This window comes from Eriocheir sinensis, chromosome 13 (assembly GCF_024679095.1).
Source record: "Eriocheir sinensis breed Jianghai 21 chromosome 13, ASM2467909v1, whole genome shotgun sequence".
NCBI lineage: Eukaryota > Metazoa > Arthropoda > Malacostraca > Decapoda > Varunidae > Eriocheir > Eriocheir sinensis.
The window spans coordinates 11,999,063-12,024,647 of record NC_066521.1 but is presented as its reverse complement, the minus strand read 5'-3'; the positions used below and the strand labels follow the sequence as shown (position 1 = coordinate 12,024,647).

The window sequence follows — 25,585 nt, the reverse complement described above, 5'->3', positions numbered from 1 at the left end:
GAGAGAGAGAGAGAGAGAGAGAGGTGATAAATTGGAATCGAAAATCAAAACGGGTGATAGAATTGAGAGAGAGAGAGAGAGAGAGAGAGAGAGAGAGAGAGAGAGAGAGAGAGAGAGAGAGAGAGAGAGAGAGAGAGAGAGAATGGATTGAATGGAAAAATGAGTTAGGGAAGGGAAGGAAATAAAAATTGAGTAAGTGAGAAACTGATGAAGAAAAAGAAGAAAAACGAAAGAAAGTAAGAAAGAAAGAAAGGAAGAAGAAAGAAAAGAGAAAAAAAGAAAAAGAAGTAGAGAGGGAGGGAGGGAGGGAGAGGAGTTAGGGAAATCCAGGATGAAGAATAGTATATGACGGCGAAGAAGAAGAATGAGGAGGAGGAGGGGGGAGGAGGAGGAAGAGGAGGAGGAGGAGGAAGAGGAGGAGGAGGAGGAGGAGGAGGAAGAGGAGCTAAGTCGAACGTACACCATTATTTTTGAAGTATAAAACTGTGCCAAATTGAGTCTGTCTGTCGTAAAAATTTTATGTACCAGAGAAGCTAGCAGCCCCCCTCCTCCTCCTCCTCCTCCTCCTCCTCCTCCTTCTCTTCCCCCTCTTCCTCCCTCCCTCTTCTCCTCACGTAATGTTTGCCTTGTGCTTGCAATTAGTGGGCCTCCCTCCTCCTCCTCCTCCTCCTCCTCCTCTTCCTCTTAAATTCTTCCATCTCATCATTCTCCTTCCGTATCAGTCCTCATTTTCCTCCTTTCATCATCTTCTCTTTCATCGTCGTCATAGTTGTCCTCCTCCTCCTCCTCCTCCTCCTCCTCCTCCTCCTCCTCCTCCTTTATCTCACTCAGTGTGGTCTTAAATCCTCATTCCCCTTTTGCCGTTTCTCATACACACACACCCTCCCTCGCCCCCTCCTCCTCCTCCTCCTCTTCCTCCTCCTCCCTCGCCCCCCTCCTCCTCCTCCTCCTGGTGTTATTGTTGTGGTACTGGGAAGCGAAAAAGGGAGCGGGGGAGGGAGGGACTGGAGGAGGTCATAACAGGGTCGTAGGAGACTCGTGGGGACTCAGAGGGGGTCCTAAGTAGGGGGAGGCGTCGTAAGTGTGAAGCGGTCGTAAGAGGATCGTAAGTCGGGGGTCGTAAGTGAAATATAGGAAGGGGTTGTGAGTGGATCGTAAGTCGTTGACCGGGTGTAGGATTGTAAGAGGAATTGTAGAGAGATGAGTTGATAAGTGGAACGTATTAGTGATAAGTTTGGAGTCGTAATTGGGAGCATCGTAAGTTTGGAGTTGTATGTAGAGGAGAGGTCGTAAGTAGGGAATCGTAAGTAAGAGTTGGGGATTTACGCATCGGAATCGCATCGGGAATCGTAAGTAAGAGTTGGGGATTTACGCATCGGAATCGCATCGGAATCGCATCGGGAATCGTAAGTAGAGTTGGGGATTTACGCATCGGAATCGCATCGGAATCGCATCGGAATCGTAAGTAAGAGTTGGGGATTTACGCATCGGAATCGCATCGGAATCGCATCGGAAATCGTAAGTAAGAGTTGGGGATTTACGCATCGGAATCGCATCGGGAATCGTAAGAGTTGGGGACTTACGAATCGGATTGTTAGAGGGGTAATCGCAAGAGGGATTGCAAGGTGGTGGGTCGTAATAGAAGGGATCGTAAGGCGGATCGTAGGGGGTGGTGGTCGTAAGATGAGGATCGTAAGCTGTAATGGTCGAAAGGGGGGGAGTCGCAACTGAAAGGAGTCGTAAGGGGTGAAAAGTAAAAGTGGAGATCGTAAGGTAGTGGTGGTCGTAAGAGGGATCGTTAGAGGGGGAATAGTAAATGAGAGGAGTCGTAAAGGGAAAATCGTGATAGGTATCATAAGGTCTGATGATAGTGAGTGATACTCGTATGGGAGGGGATCGTAAGCGGTGATGGTCGTAAGAGAAGGGATCGTATTGGGAGATGGTCGTAAGACAGGGGATCGTAAGGTCCCAGTCACACAGTCACGATCATGACTCCCGGCGCCCTCCTGACATCAGACCACGCGCTGACAGTTTTTAGAATATCGCGCTGCCAGACGTATGCAACGACCATCGTAAGTGCATCCCCTTGAGTGCCGACCATTGCCGATGTCAAAACGACGTTGTTACGACATTGTTGAGATGGACATCCGACGTCCGTAGGTTATTCGCAACGGGTGATAGATGTCGGGGAGGGCTCCGATTGTTTTGAAATTTCCAAAACTGTCAGCGTGTCGCCCGGCGGTGGGAGGAGACACCGCCTGGCAGGACCGCCGGGGAGACATGATCGTGAGTGTCTGACTGGGGCCTAAGCGGTGATGGTCGTAAGAGAAGGGATCGTAGTGGGAGATGGTCGTAAGAGGGATCGTAATGGTAATGATGATGATGAATGGTCGTTAGAGGGGATCGTAAGGGGGTGATGATCGTAAGAGGGAGGATCGCCAGAGGGGAATCGTAGGAGGGGGGATCGTAAGGAGGAAGGGGGAGATCGAGAGCTGGGGGGGGGGGGGGGAGTCGTCCTTCAGCGTGAGGCCCAGAATGCCGCCCTTTGTCCCTGTGTCTGGCGGCTTATGAATGTCCCGTGATAGAGCAATGTTTCCCGGCGTGATGTGTGTGTGTGTGTGTGTGTGTGTGTGTGTGTGTGTGTGTGTGTGTGGCGCCCCTTGTGAGATACGCCCCTATCTGCCCCCCTCCCCATCTCCCAGTCTGTCTCCGTTCCTCTCTCTCTCTCCCTCACTGCCTCTAGCTTTCCTTGCCTTCCTTATCTTCTCTCTCTCTCTCTCTCTCTCTCTCTCTCTCTCTCTCTCTGCGTTTATTCTGTGTTTTCTTCTTTTTTCTTCTTTTCACTTTTTCTTTATCCAGTGTTGCGTGTCTTGTTTCTTCTCATCTTCTTTCTTTCCTTCCATCCCTCCTTTTATTCGCATTCTTTTTTTTATTTTCCTTTATTTTGTCCATTCTGACTTTCTTCATCTCCTCATCCCTTCTTTTTTATTTTTATTTTTTATTTTTTTATTTTTTTTAGTTTCTCCTACAAGTCCCCCATCTTTCCTTTTCTCCCCTTCTCTTTCCTTTCTCCTCTTTTATTCTTTTTCATCATGTCTTCTCTCTTCCCTCATTCTTTGCTTCCTTTTCCTCTCCTTTTCTGCCTTTTTTTCTTTCCTCTCTTTCTTGGCTCCTGTTCCTCCTCCTCTATCTTATCTCCCTTCCTTCCTTCCTTCCTTCTTTTTTCTTTCTTTCTTTCTTTCTTTCTTTCTTTCTTCCTTCCTTCCTTCCTTCCTTCTTTCCCATCCCTCCATAACTCCTTTTTCCTACCTTCCTTTCTTTTATCATTAGGTTACTACTTCTTTTCTTTCCTTCCTTCCTTTCTTTCTTATTTCCTCCCTCCCTCCCTCCGTTTTACTCTCCCTCTCTTTCCTTCCCTCTTCTTCCTTCCTTTGTTTATTTCCCTTTCTATTTCCTTTCTTTATCCTTCCTTCTTCCCTTCCTTCCTTCCTTCCTTTCTTCCTTACTCTCCCCATCCCATCTTTATCTTCTAGTTCTCCCCCTCCTCCTCCTCCTCTCCCCCTTCCCTTTCTTCCCTCTTCCCAGTTTTCTTTCTTCTTTTTCTCTTCCACCCTCTTCCCTCTCCTCCCTCCGTCCCCCCCACACTCGTAAATATGAAGGGGGGGCGGTGACCCTCCTCGCCGGGTTAGGTCACGCAGCCCAGGTCATTTGGAGGTCACTGAGAGGTCATAATGTTGTTGTTGTTGGTGGTGGTGATGGTGGTTATGGTGGTGCTGGTTGTGATGGTGGTGGTGATGGTGGTGGTGGTGGTGATGTTGGTTTGTGGTGGTGGTAACAATCAATGTCTTTTTTGTTCTTTTGGTTTTGCTTCGATATCTCCTTTTTCCTCCTTCTCATCTTCTTCTTCTTCTGCGGTCAATTACATCACTTTTTTCTCCTATTTTTCTGCAGCGAGAGTACTCCTTCTTTCTCTTCTCTCTCTCCCCCCCTCCCCCAGAATGACCCCCTTCCACCACTTCAATTTCCCCTTCCTCCTGAGCTTCCTCCTAAATACCTAAACTAACCTAATTTCCTTCTAAAGCTCATAGCCCGACATAGTACACATCTTTTCGTCCATAGCCTCTTTCTTTTCCTCTTCCCTTTCATCCTCCTTCTCGTGCTCCTTTTTCTTTTCCTATAAGCCTTAAATTAACTCTTCGTCCTCTTTCATCTCCTCCTCTTTAGCCTCCTTCCACTTCTTAGCATTCTCCTCTGTTAGGATATGATGATTTAGGATGTAAGTGTTAGAATGTATATAGTATAGGATTAAGTGAGTATACCCTAGTGAGTGAGAGAGACGGAGGGAGGGAGATCCTCCTCCTATATTCCCTTAAAGTAATTCCACTTCCACCTCCTTCTCTTCCTTCTTTTTTCGTTAGCCTCTTTTTCCTTAGCTTTCTCTTCCTCCTTAACCTCCTCCTCTTCTTTAGTCTCATGTTCTTCCTTTGACTCTTCCTCCTCAAGGCCTTCCACTAACTCCTCCTCGTCCTCCTGCCCCCCCAGAGTCCCCCTTGGGCTTGTGCTTTAAGCTCAAGAAGAGGGACGGCTCGTGCGGGCGCGTGACGGAGGAGGGCATCAGCCGCGAGGCCTGCTGCTCCCGCCGCTTCCGCATCGGTTGGAGACCCGCGACCCCTGCCCACGCCTCCTACACCACCCACACCGCCCACCCCGCCCACGCCACCACCCTCAGGCCCCTCAACGGAACGCCTGTGGTCACCGTGGATGTCGCCCGAAGTGAAGGAACATGCACCCCCTGTAAAAGTGAGTGTGATTTACCTGTATTTTTTTTTATCCCCCCTTTTTTTTACAACAAAGGAGACAGCTCAAGGGCATAAAAAAAGGAAACAATAATAAAAAAAAGCCCGCTATTCGTTGCTCCTACAAAAAAGAATCAAAAGAGGTGGCCGAAAGAGAGGTCAATTTCGGGAGGAGAGGTGTCGTGATACCTTGTGTTTGTACCTGTTTGATTTACCTGTATGTGTTTACGTGGGTGTTACCTCTGTGTGTCTTGTTTTACCTCCCCTTTACGTTTGTTTTACTTGTGTGTTACTTGTTTTACCCTTGTTTTACTTAATTAAGTTTTACCAATTTGCCTTTGTGTTTGTGGGTACTTAGTGTAAGGTGTTTGTTCAAGCGTCCTACCTGAGCAGACTGATGTATAATTGCTAAGTTTACCTGGTGGGGGTGTGTGTGATTTTTTTGTGTGAATAGTTCTTTTTTTGTCTTTCTTTTCTTTCCTCCTCCTCCTCCTCTAAAGATTACAATTAATAACCTACCTAAAGAACAGAGAGAGAGAGAGAGAGAGAGAGAGAGAGAGAGAGAGAGAGAGAGAGAGAGAGAGAGAGAGATAAAACTATATATGCAACATCAAACCGCCTCGACCACAGCAAGAGCGCCGAACTGGTCTTCACCTGAGCCGAGTCTTGCGTGAGCCGAAGGTGACGTCCTCGAGAGACTGAAATAGTGTGTGTGTGTGTGTGTGTGTGTGTGTGTGTGTTTAGAGTCGTTATCCAGGTGTGTTTGTCTGTATCTGTGTTTTTGTTTATATGTATTTTTGTTTTTGTTATAAGTAAGGGGATAGTGTTGAGGAGGAGGAGGAGGAGGAGGAGGAGGAGGAAGCGGTGAATATCAAGTTGCAGTTTTTTTTTCTAATGAGTACAAAATAGAAGTCGTATTAATCTCTCTCTCTCTCTCTCTCGCTCTCTCTCTCTCTCTCTCTCTCTCTCTCTCTCTCTCTCTGCGCCTCCTCCCCCCTCTCCCCCCCCTCTCCTTTGGCAAGTGACCTCCGCCCCGGTACGGAAATATGGCGAATTCATCTTGTCTCATGCCGTCATTTGTGGTTAGGTGATTGAGAGGCCTGAGGGGGGGAGGGGGAAGGGGGGAGGGGGGTTAGTAGGCCTGACTGCTGATGGAGGTTGTGGGGGAGGGGGTAGTAGTAGGCCTCGTGCGGGGTTAGGGGAGTACAAGAGGTTATAGGCCTATCTGAAGCGGGTGGGTGTGGGGGGGGGTGTAAGAAGGGGGTATGATGGGGGTTGTGGGTGGAATGAGGGTGGTGAGGGTGGGAGGAGGAGGTTGTGAGGGAGAGAGGAGGGGTGGTGAGGAAGAGGGGAGAAGGTTTGTAGGCCTTATTTTTTTGGGGTAGGATTGAAGAGGAGCATTGATAGTGTTGGTGATGGTGGCAGTAGGCCTGGGTGGTGTGAGGAAGGGTATAGTTTGGTTTAGTTTGCGGTGGTCAAGGGTGAGGGATGACGGGATGGTGGGGGGCAGGGTGAGGATGGGGTTCCCTTCCTCATGTAGTGTCTGAAGAGTCATCAATATTAGAACTTTCAGAGAGTAACATACTTCCGACTAACTACAGCAAATACCGGCATTCTCCACCAACCTTCAGACGATGTACTAAACCAGGGCTTCTTAACCTTGTTTACTTTTCTAAACCCTAACAGTATTGGCAAACCATCAAAATCATTATAAACAGTTATATTAGATGTCGGAATGACTTCTTACAGTGTCCATAGCTTGTTTGTTCTTTTAATATGGACTGCTAGGAACAGAACAGCAAAGAAAATTGTGATTTTATCATACATATTTACAGAAAAATGTCAAATAACAAATATACAAAATGCTAAACGATTATTTTACCATTTATTTATCATACCATTCTCCCCGTTCTTGGTAACCATACCCCCAAGTGGTATGGGTACCCCTGGTTAAACACCCTGCTGCAGACTAACAACAACGATAGCAATTGCAGTGCAGTCATGATCACACTTAACTGCACACAATATGATTTAGGTTAACCACAGCTTCAACAATAGCAAATAGTCCTCTTCACAATAACAATAGCAATTGCAGTCATTTTCACACATCTTCACGCGATATATTTTAGAGTTAATACTAACAATAGCAATTATGACACTAACAGAATCAGTAACAATAACAATTACAGTCATCCAACAGCAGCAACAACAGCAACTAGTCATTTTCACACTTAACTTCACACGATTTACAAAAGTCCATCGCCGCCTCTGCCCGACACCCAGTCTGTGCAGGTGATGAACGGCCAGGGAGCACGGACACACCCCTATGCCTCTCCCTGCCTCCCTCCCCTGCTTCACTCCCCATTTAAAAGGAGACTAGATGCACCTCCCTCAGGCACTCCACATTACCTTCAGCCCAAGAACACTGAGTACATGCAGGTGTTGAATAGTGAGGGTGCAAGGCCACACCTTTGCCTCACTCCCTGGCCCCGGCTCGCCCCTGCCACAACGAAACACGGAGAGAGAAGTTGATTTCACATTCTCAGAGACTTCATTGCATCAGCTTTTTTGTTAAATTAAATCCGTGTAGGTTTTGAAGAGTTAGAGAACACACTCCTGCCACACCCCTGCCACACTTAGACACAGAGATAAGTTGAATACACTTCCTCACACACCACACAGCGTCATCTCGATTATGCGGTTCAGTTCTGGTCACCTTATTATAGAAAGAATATCAAAATGTTAGAATCGTTCCCGAGGAGAATGACAAAGATGATTCACGGGTTAAGAAACTTGCCATATGAGGAAAGACTTAAACATTTAAACTTGTATTTTCCAGAAAGGCGAAGGGTGCAAGGTTTATAAATGGATGAAGGGCTTTAATAAGGGTGATATTCTGATTAAGAGAACCGGGTAGGACACGTAGCAATGGGTTTAAACGGGATAAATTCAGCTTCAGCAAAGACAAAGGCAAAAATTGTTTTACCAACAGTGTTTGATGAGTGGAACAGGCTTGGCAGTCATGTGAGTGCCAATACGATAGTCACTTTAAAAAAAAAGAAAGATTAGATAAATTCATAAAATTGGATTGTGATGTCAACTGGGGAGCTGCCCTGTATAGGCCTACTGGCCTCTTGCAGACTTTTTATGCTCCTAGGAAAGCAAGACCATATCCCTGCCTCACTCCCTCTACCCCTTTCTACCCCTGCCACACTTTTCTGTGGTGCAGTGGCTAGCGTCCCTAACTACGAATCTGCGGGCCTGGGTTCGAATCCCGGCCTGGACAGTCAGGGTGCGGCCCACCCAGCTGTTCGTCCTTCCTCTCCTGATGGTCGATAAATGGGTAGCCTGCCTGGGGAAACCTGGGAAAGGTAAACTGTGGTAACCCGGATGTCACACTGGCCCTGTGTCGGGTTAAGGTTTCTCTCCCACCGCAGGCTCAAAGGGAAAACGGGACGGAGATGAGCACCGCCGCCACGCGCAGCTATTGTGTTTGCTCCTAACTTTACCCTTACCTTACACTTCTCTGACTGGATGCACCTCATACTCAAACTCCACATTAACTGCATCCTTGTCAGAGTGCTTGGAGAAAAACACACCTTTACGTCTCCTGTTTTTCTCCAGGTAATCGTAAAGGTGCTGGGAAGGAAAACAAATCTTGCTCACACTCCTCATCACCTCAGGTCTTGGGAAAAGCCATGTCATGCAGGCGGGGAGCAGCGTGGGAGGAAGGGCGCCACACCCCTGCCACACCCCCACCCTTGCAGCCCTCCCCTGCCTCACCCCCACCCCTGCCTTGCACATAAACAGAGGAAAGAGGCTCGACACACACACACACACACACACACACACACACACACACACACACACACACACACACACACACACCCCTTGCATCCCCTTCTTGTCTCTCATCCCTTCCTTACACATAAACATAGGAAAGAGGCTCGACACACACACACACACACACACACACACACACACACACACACACACACACACACACACACACACACACACACACAGGTCAGTAATCTTGGCGGGAATCCCAGGGCGGCGCTCCACGGGGCCCCGCAGCTCCTGAAGCACCGAGGCAAACACTCCTTGAGGTCGGCGCAGGATGCCTCAAGGATACTCTCACTCACGCCTTAGATCCTGGCTGTTTTAATGACCTAGCTGTTCATCCTCCGTATCGGGCGTGTCGATAAATGGGTGCCTGGGGAAACCTGGGGAAGGTAAACTGTGCTGACCCGGATGTCACACTGGCCCCACCACAGGCTCAAGGGCTAATGCCACGGAGATGAGCTCAGAGGCTACGCGCAGCTATAGCGTACGCCCCTTAATCCGGTAGCAGCGACGGGCCAAATTTGTGGCTTTACCGTGTAGCAGCGACGGGCCAAATTTGTGCCATGATTTTGACCCCCAAAAATAGATGATACGTACATAAACTGATCACAAATGCTTTGATATATATTATGAAATGGTTTGTGTGAGGGGTGATTTTTTTCTCATTTTTCTCGCTTAGAGGGACCATTAAGAAACATGATCCCCACTGCTACCAGGCTAAGAATAGTAACAGTCCCGAAGCTCTGTGATGCTCGACAAGGATGTGAAGTAGAAGGAAACTGATAGTATTTTTTTTTCTATTGTAAAGGAGGCAACTCAAGAAAAAAAGCCCGCTAACAAAAAGTCCAAAAGTGGTGATGTGTAGAAACTAAACATGTAAGTAGATGAAAGGTAAATAAATTAAGACAATAGACATGTGTAATTTATTAGATACTGAATAGATAAATAGATAAGAAAAATAACAAAATAAATGAGGCCAGTAGACAAGTAGGTTTAAATAAGTGAAATAGTTAAAAGTTGGGACAAAACAAGCGAGATAGGTTATAGGAAGGCCAGGTAAATGAGACTAGGTAATTCAGGTGAGATGAGACAAGTTGACAGGCAGGATTAGATAGTTGAAGTAGATCAGAAAAAGTTGATAAAACAAATGAGATAGGCAATAGGTAGCCCAGGTAAAAAAGTGAGTCCAGGTAGATTTAGGTGAGACAAGTAAACAAGTGAAACAAACGGAGCTAAATCAGGTAAATACAGACCAGGCAAGGAAACAGGTGGGAGCGCAGGTATATAGGAAGCTAGACAGGTGAATAGATATGGCACAGGTGAACACATTTGAGACAGGTAAACAAATTAAACATGAAACAGGTAAACAGATCAAGGAAGCAAAGTGGTGGAAGCACAGGTATGATGGAGGCGAGGCAGGTGAATGAAGATGGAACAGGTGAACACAGGTAAAGCAGGTAAATAAAACAAATGAACAAGAAACAGGTAAAAAGAGACCACTCAAACAAACAGGTGGGGAGACATATATAGGAGGCGAGGCAGGTGAATAAAGATGGAATAGGTGAACACAGGTAAAGCAGGTAAATAAAATAAATAAACAAGAAACAGGTAAAAAGAGACCAATCAAGCAAACAGGTGAGGAGAGGCATATATTGGAGGCGAGGCAGGTGAATAGAGGTAAGACAGGTGAGCACATTTTAGACAGGTAAACATAAATGAAACCCGTAAACAGGAAACAGGTAAAAACAGACCAGACAAGCAAACAGGTGAGCCACAGATATATAGGTAACACAAGTGGAGAGAGATGACAGGTGGACTTACGTGAATTAGATAAACATAACTGAAACAAATGAACAGTAAACAGGAAAAGAGAGACCAAAGAAGCAAGCAGGTGAGGCTCAGGTATTAGGAGTAGTAAGTAGCGGGCTTTTTTTTTCCATTATTGTTTTCTTTTTTTTTTACGCCCTTGCACTGTCTCCTCTGCTGTAAAAAAAAAAAAAAAAGGACAGGTGAAGAGATGACAATACAGGTGAATCAGATTAATGAAAGATAAATGCGAAAGGTAAATGATACAAGTGAAAAGAAAACGGGAAGCCAAACGGACACAGGTGGATGTAGATGAGACAGGTGAGCACAGGTGAGAGATGAATTAATGAGGCAGGTAAACTTTAGGTGATACGGAAGCCATCGTTAAGAGAGGTTAACGGAGATGAGGCATTTAAAAGATGTTCCCTTCATCATTTAGTCCTTCTTCCTTTTCCTTTCCTCTCTTCAACTTTCCTCCTTCCTTTCTCAGTTCTCCCTTTCCTTCCTTCATTTTTTTTCCGCTCCTTATCTCTTCTTTCCTTAATTTCCTTTTCGTTTCTCTCCTTTCTCTTTCACTGCTGTCCATCCTTCCTTCCTCCCACATTACTAAGAGACGAACAGGGAAGGTAAGCAGGTAAGGAGGAGGAGGAGGAGGAGGAGGAGGAGGAGGAGGAGTCATGTATCAAGGTCCTTCTGTAAGTGCCAAAAAGCTCGCCAAAAGGGAGAGTAAAAAATTCACCTTTATGATAACACCTGTGATGGAGGAGGAGGAGGAGGAGGAGGAGGAGGAGGAAACATAATTACCATAAAAAAGTGAGTACACGCACAATTTTTCCTCCTGCCCCCTTCCCCTCGGTTGTCTCCCCCTCCCTCCCCAAAAAAAAAAAAAACAAAAACGCACAATACAAATAAATCATAAAATACTGGATGAGCGAAGATACGAGAGAGAGAGAGAGAGAGAGAGAGAGAGAGAGAGAGAGATCCTGGTTGAAGCATGGGAGGGAGGGAGGAATGGGATGGAGAGAAGAGGGAGGGAGGGAGGAAGGAGGGAAGGTAGGAAGGGGGGGTGAGGGGTATAAACTGCAGAGAGCTGGGGGTGTGGTGAAAGTGGTGGTGGTGATGGTGAGGGTGGGTGGGTGGGTGGGTGGTGGTGGAGGTGGTGGAGGAGGAGGTGCTGATGATGGTGGTGGAGGTCGTTTCGTGGATGGCTAATGGTGTTGGAGGAGGAGGAGGAGGAGGGGTAGTAGTAGTAATAGGAGGAAGACGAGGAGTATCAGGAGTAGAAGAAGGAGGAGGAGAAGGCAAGAGGAGGAGGAGGCGGCTGGAGGAGGAGGAGGAGGGGGAGAAGGAGGAGGAGAAGGAGGAGGAGGGGTAGTAGTAGTAGTAGTAGTAATAGGAGGAAGAGGAGGAGTATCAGGAGTAGTAGAAGGAGGAGGAGGAGAAGGAGAAGGCAAGAGGAGGAGGAGGCGGCGGCAGGAGGAGTAGGCGGCGTCAGGAAGAGGAGGAGGAGGAGGAGGGGGGGGATCTTGGGAACATGGGAGGGAGCAACAGGCAGGTAACAATATAAAGTCACCCTCCATATAAGTCATCGCCTTCACCAGCACCGTTACCTGGGGCTGGGGGGCTGAGGAGGAGGAGGAGGAGGAGGAGGGGGAGGAGGAGGCTGGCTCTCTTAGTAACCCCATCCGACTGCAGCCTAAACAAAAAAGGTGGTATTATAAGCCCTGAAACCTAACTATATATGTACTCCCATGTGTGTGTTGGGTTGTAGAGAAAGCATCCGATCCCAAAGAGACTCCCTGTTTGATATCGTCAGAGGAAGGAGGAAGGATAGGAAGACTGAAGGAGGAGGGATAGGAAGACTGAAGGAGGAGGGATAGGAAGACAGAAGGAGGAGGGATAGGAAGACTGAAGGAGGAAGGATAGGAAGACTGAAGGAGGAAGGATAGGAAGACTGAAGGAGGAAGGATAGGAAGACTGAAGGAGGAAGGATAGGAAGACTGAAGGAGGAAGGATAGGAAGACTGAAGGAGAAAGGATAGGAAGACTGAAGGAGGAGGGATAGGAAGACTGAAGGAGGAAGGATAGGAAGACAGAAGGAGGAAGGATAGGAAGACTGAAGGAGGAAGGATAGGAAGACTGAAGGAGGAAGGATAGGAAGACAGAAAGAGGAAAGATAGAAAGACTGAAAGAGGAAGGATAGGAAGACTGAAGGAGGAAGGATAGGAAGACAGAAAGAGGAAAGATAGAAAGACTGAAGGAGGAAGGATAGGAAGACTGAAGGAGGAAGGATAGGAAGACTGAAGGAGGAAGGATAGGAAGACTGAAGGAGAAAGGATAGGAAGACTGAAGGAGGAAGGATAGGAAGACTGAAGGAGGAAGGATAGGAAGACTGAAGGAGGAGGGATAGGAAGACTGAAGGAGGAGGGATAGGAAGACTGAAGGAGGAGGGATAGGAAGACTGAAGGAGGAGGGATAGGAAGACTGAAGGAGGAGGGATAGGAAGACTGAAGGAGGAAGGATAGGAAGACTGAAGGAGGTAGGATAGGAAGACTGAAGGAGGTAGGATAGGAAGACTGAAGGAGGAAGGATAGGAAGACACAGGAAGGAGGAAGGATAGGAAGACACAGGAAGGAGGAAGGATAGGAAGACTGAAGGAGGAAGGATAGGAAGACTGAAGGAGGAAGGATAGGAAGACAAAAGGAGGAAGGATAGGAAGACACAGGAAGGAGGAAGGCTAAACAGTCAGAGGAAGGAGGTAGGATATAGGAAGACTGAAGGAGGAAGGATCATGAACGCCTCACACCATTTTTTATTATGACGTCGGTAGGCTTTTCAGAATGGGACGCAAAGAAAGAAAAATAAAATAAATGAAAAGGAAAATGTGAAGGCTCCTCGTTAGGCAATATCAGTGGCATGTAAACGAGATGACAGGAAATAAGATACAAAGAGAATTTAAGAAAAGAGAAAAATGGTGTGACGCGTTTTAGCAATCACAGTGACGATAAGAAATTTGATAAGACTGTACACTCTTGCTGTCTTTCCTCTCCCCTACCTGTCCCTTTACCATTAACCCATTTCGTCTTCTTCCTATACCCTTGATTAAAAAAAAAGGACAGTTGATTAAATAAGAAAAGGAGATAATGAAGTGCGTTATCTTCCTGTACCCTTGATTAAAAAGAAGTGCGTTATCTTCCTGTACCCTTGATTAAAAAAAAAGGACAGTTGATTAAATAACAAAAGGAGATAATGAAGTGCGTTATCTTCCTGTACCCTTGATTAAAAAAAAAGGACAGTTGATTAAAAAAGAAAAGGAGATAATGAAGTGCGTTATCTTCCTGTACCCTTGATTAAAAAAAAAGGACAGTTGATTAAATAAGAAAAGAAGATAATGAAGTGCGTTATCTTCCTATACCCTTGATTAAAAAAAAGGACAGTTGATTAAAAAAGAAAAGGAGATAATGAAGTGCGTTATCTTCCTATACCCTTGATTAAAAAGAAGGACAGTTGATTAAATAAGAAAAGGAGATAATGAAGTGCGTTATCTTCCTATACCCTTGATTAAAAAAAAAGGACAGTTGATTAAATAAGAAAAGGAGATAATGAAGTGCGTTATCTTCCTACACCCTTGATTAAAAAAAGGACATTTGATTAAAAAAGAAAAGGAGATATTGAAGTGCGTTATCTTCCTACACCCTTGATTAAAAAAAAGGACATTTGATTAAAAAAAGAAAAAGAGATAATGAAGTGCGTTATTTCAGCGGCAGGTGTATAGATAAAGAACACGGAGAAGGAAATTACCTAAAGAAAAGGAAAACAAAAGAAATGGATTTATAAACACGCGAAATCTCATCAGAAATAAATCACAGAACACAACGAGAAGATAAAAAGATGGTAAATAGAATGAACTGAAGAGAAGTTGAGAGATAAACCAAAAAAAGAGGGAAAAGAAAGCACAAAGAGGAGGAAGGGAGGGAGGGAGGGAGAGTAGAAAGATAAAAAGGAGGAGGAGGAAGATAAAAAGATGGTAAATAGAATGAACTGAAGAGTTGAGAGATAAGCCAAAAAAAGAGGGAAAAGAAAGCACAAAGAGGAGGAAGGGAGGGAGGGAGGGAGAGTAGAAAGAAGGCCAAAGGAACAAGAAAAAAAAAAGATCTGAACAGTTGGGAATAGAACACAATCTCAAGTTCAGTACCGGGTAGATGGAAAGGCAGAAAGATGTAAAAATAAGTGACCTGTAAAAAAATGCGAATAATATAAAAGTTAGAATACCCAGTCATAGATGATTATTTCCTCCATCATTTTTTTTCCTTTAGTATATATAGCTCTGTGTCCTCCAGGCGTTCGGATATAGAGAAAAAAATAAATGATACTGTGCCAGGATAGGAAGACAGAGGCACGAGAGAGAAAAGACAGGGAGGCAGAGGAAGGAGGAAGGATAACAAGTCAGAGGAAGGAGGTAGGATAGGAAGACTGAAGGAGGAAGGATAGGAAGACAGAAGGAGGAAGGATAGGAAGACTGAGGAGGAAGGATAGGAAGACTGAAGGAGGTAGGATAGGAAGACTGAAGGAGGAAGGATAGGAAGACAGAAGAAGGAAGGATAGGAAGACTGAGGAGGAAGGATAGGAAGACTGAAGGAGGTAGGATAGGAAGACAGAAGGAGGAAGGATAGGAAGACAGGAGGTAGGATAGGAAGACAGAAGGAATATACATAGGAATACATAGGAAGAACAGACACCAGAAGACCTATCGGTCTATTACGAGGGTGTCTGTTTACTACCGCTACTACTAGTAATCTACGTGTGGTAGGACAGGACAGAATAGATGAAGGCTCCTCCCCACCCACCTCTCCCTCCGGCAACGTGCCGGCAGGAAATAGTTAGAAGAGAACACCATGTACCTTTAAGGAAGAAAGGGACATGGACATTTTACAGTAAAGAGAGAAATAAGAGGAAATTACTACCCTTAACTTACACTACTGGTAACCTAAGCTGTGGGGGAAAATGACTTCATTACATAAGAACATAAGAACATAGAAATACAGGGAGGCTGGAAGAGGCCGAGTGGCCTACACAGGGCAGCCCCAGAATCCCCCTAATACTCACGATGGGTGAGGTGTAATTTCAGGGGCACAGGTGGAGGCTTGATCCTCGTTTTACCGGTGGTACTAGGCACGGCACCAGTAACCTGTCACCTTACTGCACCCACACCTCACTTCACCTGTCATGCGGACATTAACTGTTGCTTTACTCTATTGTTGACTTTCGCTACTTGCAATCTAGGTTGTGGGGGAGAATTACATGAATATAGGTTGAGGTCTTGCTGCAATCTGTCTGAAAACATGCGAAAAAGGGTCAGTATAATCTTATATCCCTGAAGTACTTATCCAAAGAAGACTTAAAGCTATTGATACTCTGTGCGCTAACTACTGACGGTGGGAGTCTATTCCAGTGATCGACGACTCTGTTATTGAAAAAACTTCTGCACACCAATGTGTTACATCGATTTCCCTTTAACTTCATACCGTTGCTGCGTGTTCTTGTGTTGGTGTCTGAAATAGACTATCCGGGTTAATGTTGTCGAATCCATTTAGGATTTTGAACACTTCAATTAAGTCCCCTCTTATCCTTCGCTTTTTTAGGGAAAGCATATCTAAACGCTTTAAACGCTCGTCATATGGCAAGTTTCGGAGCGCTGGAATTTGTTTGGTTGCTCGTCGCTGTATCTTTTATAGCAAAACTTGATCTTTGATATAGTTCGGAGACCAGAACTGAACGGCGTATTCTAGGTGTGGTCTTACAAATGCTAAATATAATCTCTTCATAAGTTCGGGTGATTTATAATCAAAGTTTCTTGAGATTAATCCCAACATCATATTGGCTTTTTTACTCGCTGCAGAACATTGATCACTCATTTTAAGTGTTACTGATAATGACACCAAGATCTTTTTCTTGTTTTACTTCGCTGAGCTCATGTCCTTGAAGCTGACATTTAAAGTTTGGATTTTTTTCACCTATGTGCATTACTTTACATTTATCTACGTTAAAACTCATTTGCCATTTTTCGCTCGAGTCGGCAAGTCTTATTAAGTCTGATTGAATGTTCTCGCAACTTTGACTGTTCATTACCGTACCTCCTAATTTGGTGTCGTCGGCGAATTTGGCCACTTTTGATTGGATATCAGTTTCTAAGTCGTTCACGTAAATTATGAATAGTGTTGGCCCCAGGACCGAACCTTGGGGCACGCCACTGGTGACGGGTTGCCAATCCGATGCTTCACCGTTAAGAACTACACGTTGTTCTCTGTTGGTGAGCCAATCATGAATCCACGCACATAGATGGTCGTTAATACCGTGGGAACGCAGTTTTGAAATAAGCCTAACGTGAGGAACTTTATCAAACGCTTTCTGAAAATCTAGGTAAATTACGTCATATGGGCTTCGGGTGTCCCAACATGTATAAACATCGTTGAAAAAGGTTAATAGGTTGGTAAGGCAAGACCGATTACTACGAAATCCATGCTGACTATCAGTTATCAAATCATTTGTTTTAAGGAAAGTGATCATTTAATCCCTGATTATTTTTTCGAAAGTTTAATTAGGACAGACGTAAGGCTGATAGGACGATAATTACTGGCTTGTTTTTTGTCTCCTTTTTTAAAGATCGGGGTAATATTGGCCTTTTTCCACTCGAGAGGCACACTGGCCTGTGCTAATGACTAGCTGAATATTAATGTTATGGGTAATTCTAGCTGTTGACTGCATTCTCTCAACACGCAAGGAGATAAATTATCGGGGCCCGGAAATTTATTTGGATCTATTTTCTGCAGGTACGCACGCACATCGCTGATATCAATTTCGGTCAATGCAAGCTTATGTTCTTCAGGGCCTTGAAAATTTTTCTTCGGGGCTGGAATCGATGTCATGTTTTCTTTTGTAAATACGCTACTAAAGGTTGAATTTAGGACCGACGCCATGCCTTTATCATCACTAATCGTATTGCCACTTAATAGTAATAGTAGTGGGCCGATATTATTTTTAACAGTTTTTTGTTTCTTATATAACTGAAAAATAACCTTGGATTTTTCTTGGCATCAAGTGATATTTTCATCTCATATTCGCGTTTCTGTTTTCTGATTTTCCTTTCGCACTCTCTCTTGACATTGATGTAATTAGTATGATCCTGTGAATTATGTGACAGTTTATATTTCTTATAGAGTTTTCTTTTTTCGACGATGATTTTTTGTAGGTAATTATTCATCCACAACGGTTTTTGATTATCAGTCCTTCGTGGCTTGAGTGGAATGAATTTATATACACTCGCTATGATTTGTGCAGTAAAACGATTATACATTTCTTGAACGCTGACGTTGATGAGCAAATGATTCCAATTTACTGAAGCCAGTTCTCTTTTTAGGTCCGTAAAATTTGCTTTACTATAATTAGGTATTAAGAGTGAGTTTGCTCGTGCTTTTGTTTCAATATTCAAAGCACATCTTATTATGTAGTCGCTGCTTGCAAATGGCTCGCCTACCTCACAGGCAGTTATGAGATGACTATCGGTCGCGAAGATTAAATCAAGAATATTATTTCCGCGTGTCGGCATGGTAACAGTTTGATTAAGAAATGAATTTTGTCCAAAGTTAATTAATCGCTCGCCTTCTCTGTCGCCAGAAAGTGTATTCCAGTTAACGGAGGGGTTATTGAAGTCACCGCATAATATTGCATAATATTGCATAATATTGCATTGATAAGAAGACAGAAGGAGGTAGGATAGGAAAACTGAAGGAGGAAAGATAGGAAGACACAGGAAGGAGGGAGGATAAAAAGTCAAAGGAAGGAGGTAGGATAGGAAGACTGAAGGAAGAAGGATAGGAATACTGAAGGAGGCCGGATAGGAAGACACAGGAAGAGGGAAGGATAAAAAGACAGATTATTTATTTTTCCAGTCAATGCAGAAATAACGTGGGACAGAAAAAAATAATGGGACAGGTGAAGATGCTGGACAGGTTAACAAGCGGGAGGTAAACTTTTTATATTTTTTTTATATATTTTTTCCATTATCAAGTGAAGCTACTGTTACTATATAGCTTTACTTTACTCTCCTGTTACATTACCTATACTTCGTTGTTACTTTAGCTTTACTTTAATTTACTTTCCCCTTACTCTTTTTTTGCTTTGCTTTACTCAACGAATTTCTGTTACTTTATGAGGAGAATCAACGTTATCAACTATCCAAGTTCACCCGGGAAACCATTTTGTGAACCTGCTTGACTATCTCTGTCATATAATTTGCAACAAGTTAGAAAAAAATTGCGGTTATGGGGGGCACAAGGAGAGGGCGGGGGGCGAGCGGGGAGAGGGGGTTGAAGGGGGGGGTGCTGGGAAGGGCTGGAGGGTACGGGGCGGTTAGGGGTCTTGGGAGTGTTGCAGCTTCATTATAATCTCCATCAGCTGTCCCCTCAAAGCCGTCCCAGGTAATAACAATAGTGAAGAATAACAACATGAAGACCCCGCCGCGCCGCCACCTTGAGGGAAGATGAAGAAGAGAAGAGACTTAATGGAGGGAAAAATTGCTTAGAGAAGGAGTTAAGGATAAAGTGAAGGATGGGTGAGGCTGGTAAAGGAGTGGTGATGCTGTTGATGAGAAATGAAGATGGGAAGGTAGTACTTAATGGATGGTAAACGTGTTAGGATAGAGGGTAAAAGATGAAGAGTAAAGGAAAGGTGATGCTGGGATGAAGGAGTGAAGATGTTAGATAAAGAAGCAAAGGTACTTAATGATGAGGAAAATGGTTAAGATAAGGAGTGAAGGAGATGTTGCTGCATGGTGAAGTGAAGGATTGGTGGTGCTGGAGTAAAGGAGTGAAGATGTTAGATAAAGAAGCAAAGGTACTTAATGATGAGGAAAATGGTTAAGATAAAAAGTGAAGATGTTGATGGTGAAGTGAAGGAGTGGTGGTGCTGGTGAAGGAATGGTGAAGCGTGGTTAACATAATGGAAGGGAAATAGTTAAAAGGAAGAGTAAATGAGTGATGATGATGCTAAAAGAAGAAGGGAAGGAAGGGAAGAAATATTTAGATGAAAGGTAAAGGAGTAAGAAAAGGAGAAAGATTTGTTCTGATTCAAATTTAGTTATCGTCCTTTCTCTCTCCATCTGTCTACATTAGGGTTGTAAAATTCCCGGGATGTTTGAACTGTGAAACCTTCCATGGAATTTTCTGTAACTTTGAGAATTCAGAAAAATTTTACAAGTTTTTCCTATGGCGCCTTTGGATTTTTTTTTAAGGCTAAGGTTATTGTTGCCTCTTTAGACTTCAGTTTTAAGGGGCTGTTAGTGAATGTCCCTTTGCCCGGTGGTGGCGCAGGCAGGATTGTTCAAGGCACATCGAGGCACATGCCGCCCTACGGTTAACCGAGCCTGATCTAACAAAACCCCAAACAGTTACTATAGGTCTTGACTCAGAAAATTCATATATAAAACAAAACGAGGCCATTCTTTGTTGATTTATACCATAAGGTGCTTGCTATTGTGTGTTTGAAGATACCCTAAACTTAACCTAACCTAACCTAACAAAACCCCAAACATTACTATAGGTCTTTTACTCAGAAAATTCATATATGCTTCCTTACTAATGAGATTTTCTATTCAACAGAGTAAGGTCATTATTTGTTGACTTATACCATAAGGTGCTGGCTATCATGTATTTGAAGATACCCTAAACTTAACCTAACCTAACCTAACCTAACAAAACCCCAAACAGTTACTATAGGTCTTGACTCAGAAAATTTATATATGTTTCCTTACTAATGAGACTTTCTATTCAACAGAGTGATGTCATTCTTTGTTGTTTTATACCATAAGGTGCTGACAATCATGTACCTTAAACTTAACCTAACCTAACAAAATTCCAAACAGTTACTGTAGGTCTTGACTCACAAAATTCATATATGCTCCCTTACTATAAAAAAAAGTCTGTTCCACGGGAGCTGGCGGAGATTTTTCTTCAGAGGTGGACTCGCGGGCTTGGCATCATTGCTTGAGTGACGGTGTCTGCGCCGCTCATTGGCTGTTGTTTACTGGATCTAAGCTGCGGCAATTTTCTTTTGCCATAACAAAGCCTACTATCTCTCGCGCTCTGCTACCTCTTAAAATCAACATTATTATATACTTTGTCGATTTATACCATAAGAAGTTGACTATCCTTTCAAGATACCCTAAACTTAACCAAACAAATCCCCAAACAGTTACTTTACGGCTTGACTAAAAAAATTCATATTTGCTTCTTTACTAATGCGACTTTCTATACAAAAAAGTGAGGCCATTCTTTGTTAAATTACACCATAAGTTGCTGGCAATCATATGTTTGAAGATACCCTAAACTTAGCCTAACCCAACATAACAAAACCCCAAGCAGTTACTATAGGTCTTGACTCAGAAAATTTATAAATGCTTCCTTACTAATGAGCCTTTTTATACAACAGTGTGAGGTTATTCTATGTTGACTTATACCATAAGTTGCTGGCTATCATGTGTTTAAAGATGACCTTAACTTAACCTAACCTAACAAAACTACAAAAAGTTACCATTCGTCTTGACTCAGAAAAATCATATATTCCTCCTTAGTAAATGAGACTTTTTACATAGCACAGTGAAGGCTTTCTTTGTTAATTTATGCAACAGGTGTCTGGATATCAGGTGTTTGAAAGTTCCTTTACCTTAACCTAACCCATTGGAAATACAAAAAAAAAAAAAAAATGTTGCTTTAAACTTTTTAATTGCTGGTTATATTAATCAAAATTGGTTTGTTTATTAATACAGATACACGTGCGAAAAAAATTGAAAATTCCCGAAAATTCCCAATATTCCAGGGCCCTGAGAATTCCCGGAAACCTTCCCTCCCTTTGCAACCCTAATATCTATCAATCTATCTATCTATATCCATCTCCTCTCTTCCTATCTATCAATATCTATCCTCCATCTCCCTCTTCTCTCTATCTATCTATCTACCCATCTCTCTCTCTCTCTCTCTCTCTTTCTCTCTCTCTCTCTCTCTCTCCGAGCAATTACCACCAGTCGTTTGTAGTCTCCGGACCGTAATTGTACCACGTGACGGCAGTGAACTGGCCCTAACGAGGTGTGTTGTGCAGTTAACTCGCTCTGCGGAGACACTCTGCGACGCCCGATAAACCCTCGCGCTGGGAGACAAGGAGAAGGAAGAAGGAGGCAGTGAAGTATGAGGAGTTTGAAGCGTTGGAATAGGAGGACGAGGAGGTGGAGAAGGAAGAGAGCAGTGAAGGATGAAGAGTTTGATATAAAAGGAAACAGCAGGAAGAAGTAGAATAAGATGAAGAGAAGGTAAAGAAGAACACGATGACAACTCGATGAAGATTAAAATAAAGTATAGGAGCAGAAGCAGGAAAAGGAGTAGGAAATGTGATACGAGTAAGAGGAAAAAATGTCGTAGGAGAAACAGGAGGAGGAGAAGAAAAAAATACAGGAGCAAGAAGAGGATCATATGAAGGAGGAAGAAGTGGAGAAGGGGGAGAAGAAAATATAGGGGGAGAAGAGGGAGGAATAAAAAAACAAGGAGAAAGAAAAGAAAACAACATTTGCAGAACAGAAAGAATGAACAAATACAAACAAGAAATGAAAAGGAGGAGGAGCAGGAGGAGGAGGAAGAAAAGTAATAAAGACGAGGAATAAGAGGAAAAAGTCGATGAATTCAGAAAAAAATAAAATGAATAATTATACAAGATGAGACAAGCCAGGTACTATACAGATGCCATGAGGAGAAGGAGGAGGAGGAGGAAGAGGAGGAGGAGGAGGAAAGTGGATGACAAAGGGAAGGAGGAAAAGTAAGAACCAAAAGGATTATATACAGAATTACACGCATGATAATACACATATGACAGGAGGAGGAGGAGGAGGAGAAGGAGGAGTGGGGTTGAGAGAAGATATCAACAAAAAAAAAAAGAGAGCTAGAATAATATAGATGATGAGAACTAAAAATAGAGAGCAGTGAAAAAAGACGAAGAAGGAGAAGAAGAAAAAAAAAGAAGAAGAAGAAGAAAAAAGAAGAAGAAGAAGAAGAAGAAGAAGAAGAAGAAGAAGAAGAAAAATATGCTTAAGAAGGATGTAAATTAGAGAAAGGAAAAGGAAAAAGAAAGCTTACAATAATACATTCAATAAAACAAACAAAAGAAAGGTACAGAGAGAGAGAGAGAGAGAGAAAGTGCACCTGCATGAGAAGAAGAAAGGTGAGGCAGTAAAGATAGTAATGATAAAAAATGGAAAGAAGAAGAAGAAGAAGAAGAAGGAAAACAATCTAAGTTATATACAGGTAGAAGGCGTGGGGAGAAGAGGAGAAGGGAAAGAAGAAATAGGAGGAGGAGGAGGAGGAGGTGGAGGAGGAGGAGGAGGAGGAGGTCCGTGCTGGGCAAGAGAGCACCGTTATTTGAAGGCTAGAGAGAGTGCAGTGGAGGAGGAGGAGGAGGAGGAGGAGGAGGAGGAGGAGGAGGAGGAGGAGGAGGAGAAGGAAAAAGATGAAGTGTAGTTATAGAGGAAGCATGAAAGATAGACACATGCAGATACACACAAGAGAAGAGGAAGAAAGTTAAGAGGAGGAGGAGGAGAAGGAGGAGGAGGAGGAGGAGGAGGAGGAGGAGGAGGAGCACAGAAGGAATCGAGTCATGCTCATTATTTTATCGATGATTCACACACACACACACACACACACACACACACACACACACACACACACACACACACACACACACACACACACACACGCAGGCCAGTCTCTTGCATATATATTAACATTATAGAGGAAAATTAATGACCCCTCTCTCTCTCTCTCTCTCTCTCTCAGCATTACCATGTGTACCGTTTCTTGTACCTTCTCTCTCTCTGCACCGTTTTTTCCGCCTCCTCCTCCTCCTCCTCCTCCTCCTCCTCCTCCACCTCCACTACTACGCATCCTCGTCCTCCTCTTCTTAAAAGTCTTTCTGTTCTCAGTGTTTTTTTATTCTTCTCTCTCTCTCTCTCTCTCTCTCTCACACACATCATCATTATCATCATCATCATCATCATCTTACTCTTCTACTTCCTGATTCTCTTCTTTCTTCTCCTTCTCCTCCTTCTTTTCCTCCTCCATCATCATATTTTACTGCATCTTCATTATCATCATCATTTTCATCATCTTCATCTTCTTGTTCTTCTTCATCTTCTCTTTCTTCTTCTTCTAATTCTTCTTCTTTTACTTCTGCGTTTCTTCATCTCCAACACAACCTCAACCACCAACACCACATCCTCCTCCTCCTCCTCCTCCTCCTCCTCCAACTCCTCCTCCTTCTCGGGTGTGCAGGTGAAGGTCGTTTAGGCGGTCACTCACCTCAGCAAGGACGCCCCTCCTCCTCCTCCTCCTCCTCCTCCTCCTCCCTCGTCATCCCCTCCTCTTCCCCCCACTCTTTCTCCTTCTCCCCACCCTCCCTTCCTTCCCTTGCATCTCCTCTCCTCCTCCTCCTCCTCCTCTCTTCCCCCAATAGCCAACACCTCCTCCTCCTCCTCCCACTCCTCCTCTCTCTCTCTCTCTCTCTCTCTCTCTCTCTCTCTCTCTCTCTCTCTGCAATAGTAATATTCGCCTTTACTTATTCTGTTTCTATCTCACTGACCTTTTTTTTCCTCCCTCCTCCTCCTCTTCCTCCTCCTCCTCCTCCTCCTCTTAGGTCTTCATCCACTTTCACGTCTTTGGTTTTGAACTTTCTATTCCTTCACCTGAGATTTCTATTTCCGGGCTGTGCAGGTGTGTGTGTGTGTGTGTGTGTGTGTGTGTGTGTGTGTGTGTGTGTGTGTCGTCATCCTTGCGGTTTGACGTATAATGTATTTCGTTTTTTTTTTTTCGTTTCGTATTAATTGACTTTATTTTTTCGTTTTTCTTTTTTGTCCGTCGTTTTCTTCCTCGTTTTCTTTTTTGTTTGTTTCTTCTTTTCTTTTATCTTCTACTTCTTTCTCTATTTCATCTTCCTCTTTCTCTTCTTCTTCTTCTTCTTCTTCTTCTTCTTCTTCTTCTTCTTCTTCTTCTTGTCGTTATCATTAGTATCATTATTATCACCATCCTCCTCCTCCTCCTCCTCCTCCTCTTCTTCTCTTCCTCCTCCCTTTTTTTTCACCTCCCTAGTTACCTTTCTCTAATTCGTGAGAGAGAGAGAGAGAGAGAGAGAGAGAGAGAGAGAGAGAGAGAGAGAAGTGTTTGTCTTAGGAGGGAGAGAGAGTTAGGAAGGGAGAGAAGAAGAGTAGGGAGCGTGAGGAGGAGGGAAGGAGAGAAGATGCGCAATAGGAGGAGGAGGAGGAGGACGAGGAGGATGTAAGAGGGCATGAGAGAGAGAGAGAGAGAGAGAGAGAGAGAGAGAGAGAGAGTGGAGAGGGAAGAGAATGATCATCGGTTGACCACAATGATCTCCTCCTCCTCCTCCTCCTCCTCCTCCTCCTCCTCTGCATCTGTATTGCCTTATTTTGTTGTTTAATAATGTGCAATATTTTCCTGGTTGAACATTGTCGTTATTTTTATCATTATTATTATTAGTTGTTATTATTGTTTATTGAATTCTGCTATCAATATGTTTGTCTCCTTCATTTTCTTCTGCTTCTACTTCTTTTTCTTCTTCTTGGTGTTCTTCTTCTCCTTGGTCTTGTTGTTGTTGTTATTGTTGTTGTTATTCCTCTTCTGTTCTTTTTCTTCTTCATTTTTATTATTATCACTTATTATATCTCATTTCTTTCATGCAGGTGTTGTCTCTCTCTCTCTCTCTCTCTCTCTCTCTCTCTCTCTCTCTCTCTCTCTCTCTCTCTCTCTCTCTCTCACACACACACACACACACACACACACACACACACACACACACTTGTTCCTTGGTATCAACAGACTAGATCAGCATACCTCTTCTTCTTCCTTCCTCTTCTCTTCCTCTTCCTCCTCCTCCTCCTCCTCCTCCTCCTCCTCCTCCTCCTCCTCCTCCTTCAATAGCCAGGTAGTGATCCAAGCCCTGTATTATCCTATTAAATTTGTGTTGGAACTTATTTATTTTACTTATTTACTTCTATTTATTTACTTATTATTTTTTTACTTACTTCCTACC

At 43.7% G+C, this 25,585-nt stretch overlaps 1 protein-coding gene across 3 annotated transcripts in view; it reads left to right on the top strand.

The window, feature by feature from the left end:
- The window catches only part of LOC126997984 (follistatin-like), a 238,090-nt gene that overhangs the window by 78,059 nt on the left and 134,446 nt on the right, over positions 1-25,585 (top strand). For all 3 annotated transcript variants that reach the window (XR_007752541.1, XM_050859254.1, XM_050859253.1), the window contains exon 3: positions 4,543-4,800. Coding sequence is in view for 2 of the 3 variants with exons in the window: in XM_050859254.1 (XP_050715211.1) it covers positions 4,543-4,800 (258 nt within the window). In the remaining variant the exon portion in view is untranslated. The remainder of the gene's footprint in view (positions 1-4,542; positions 4,801-25,585) is intronic.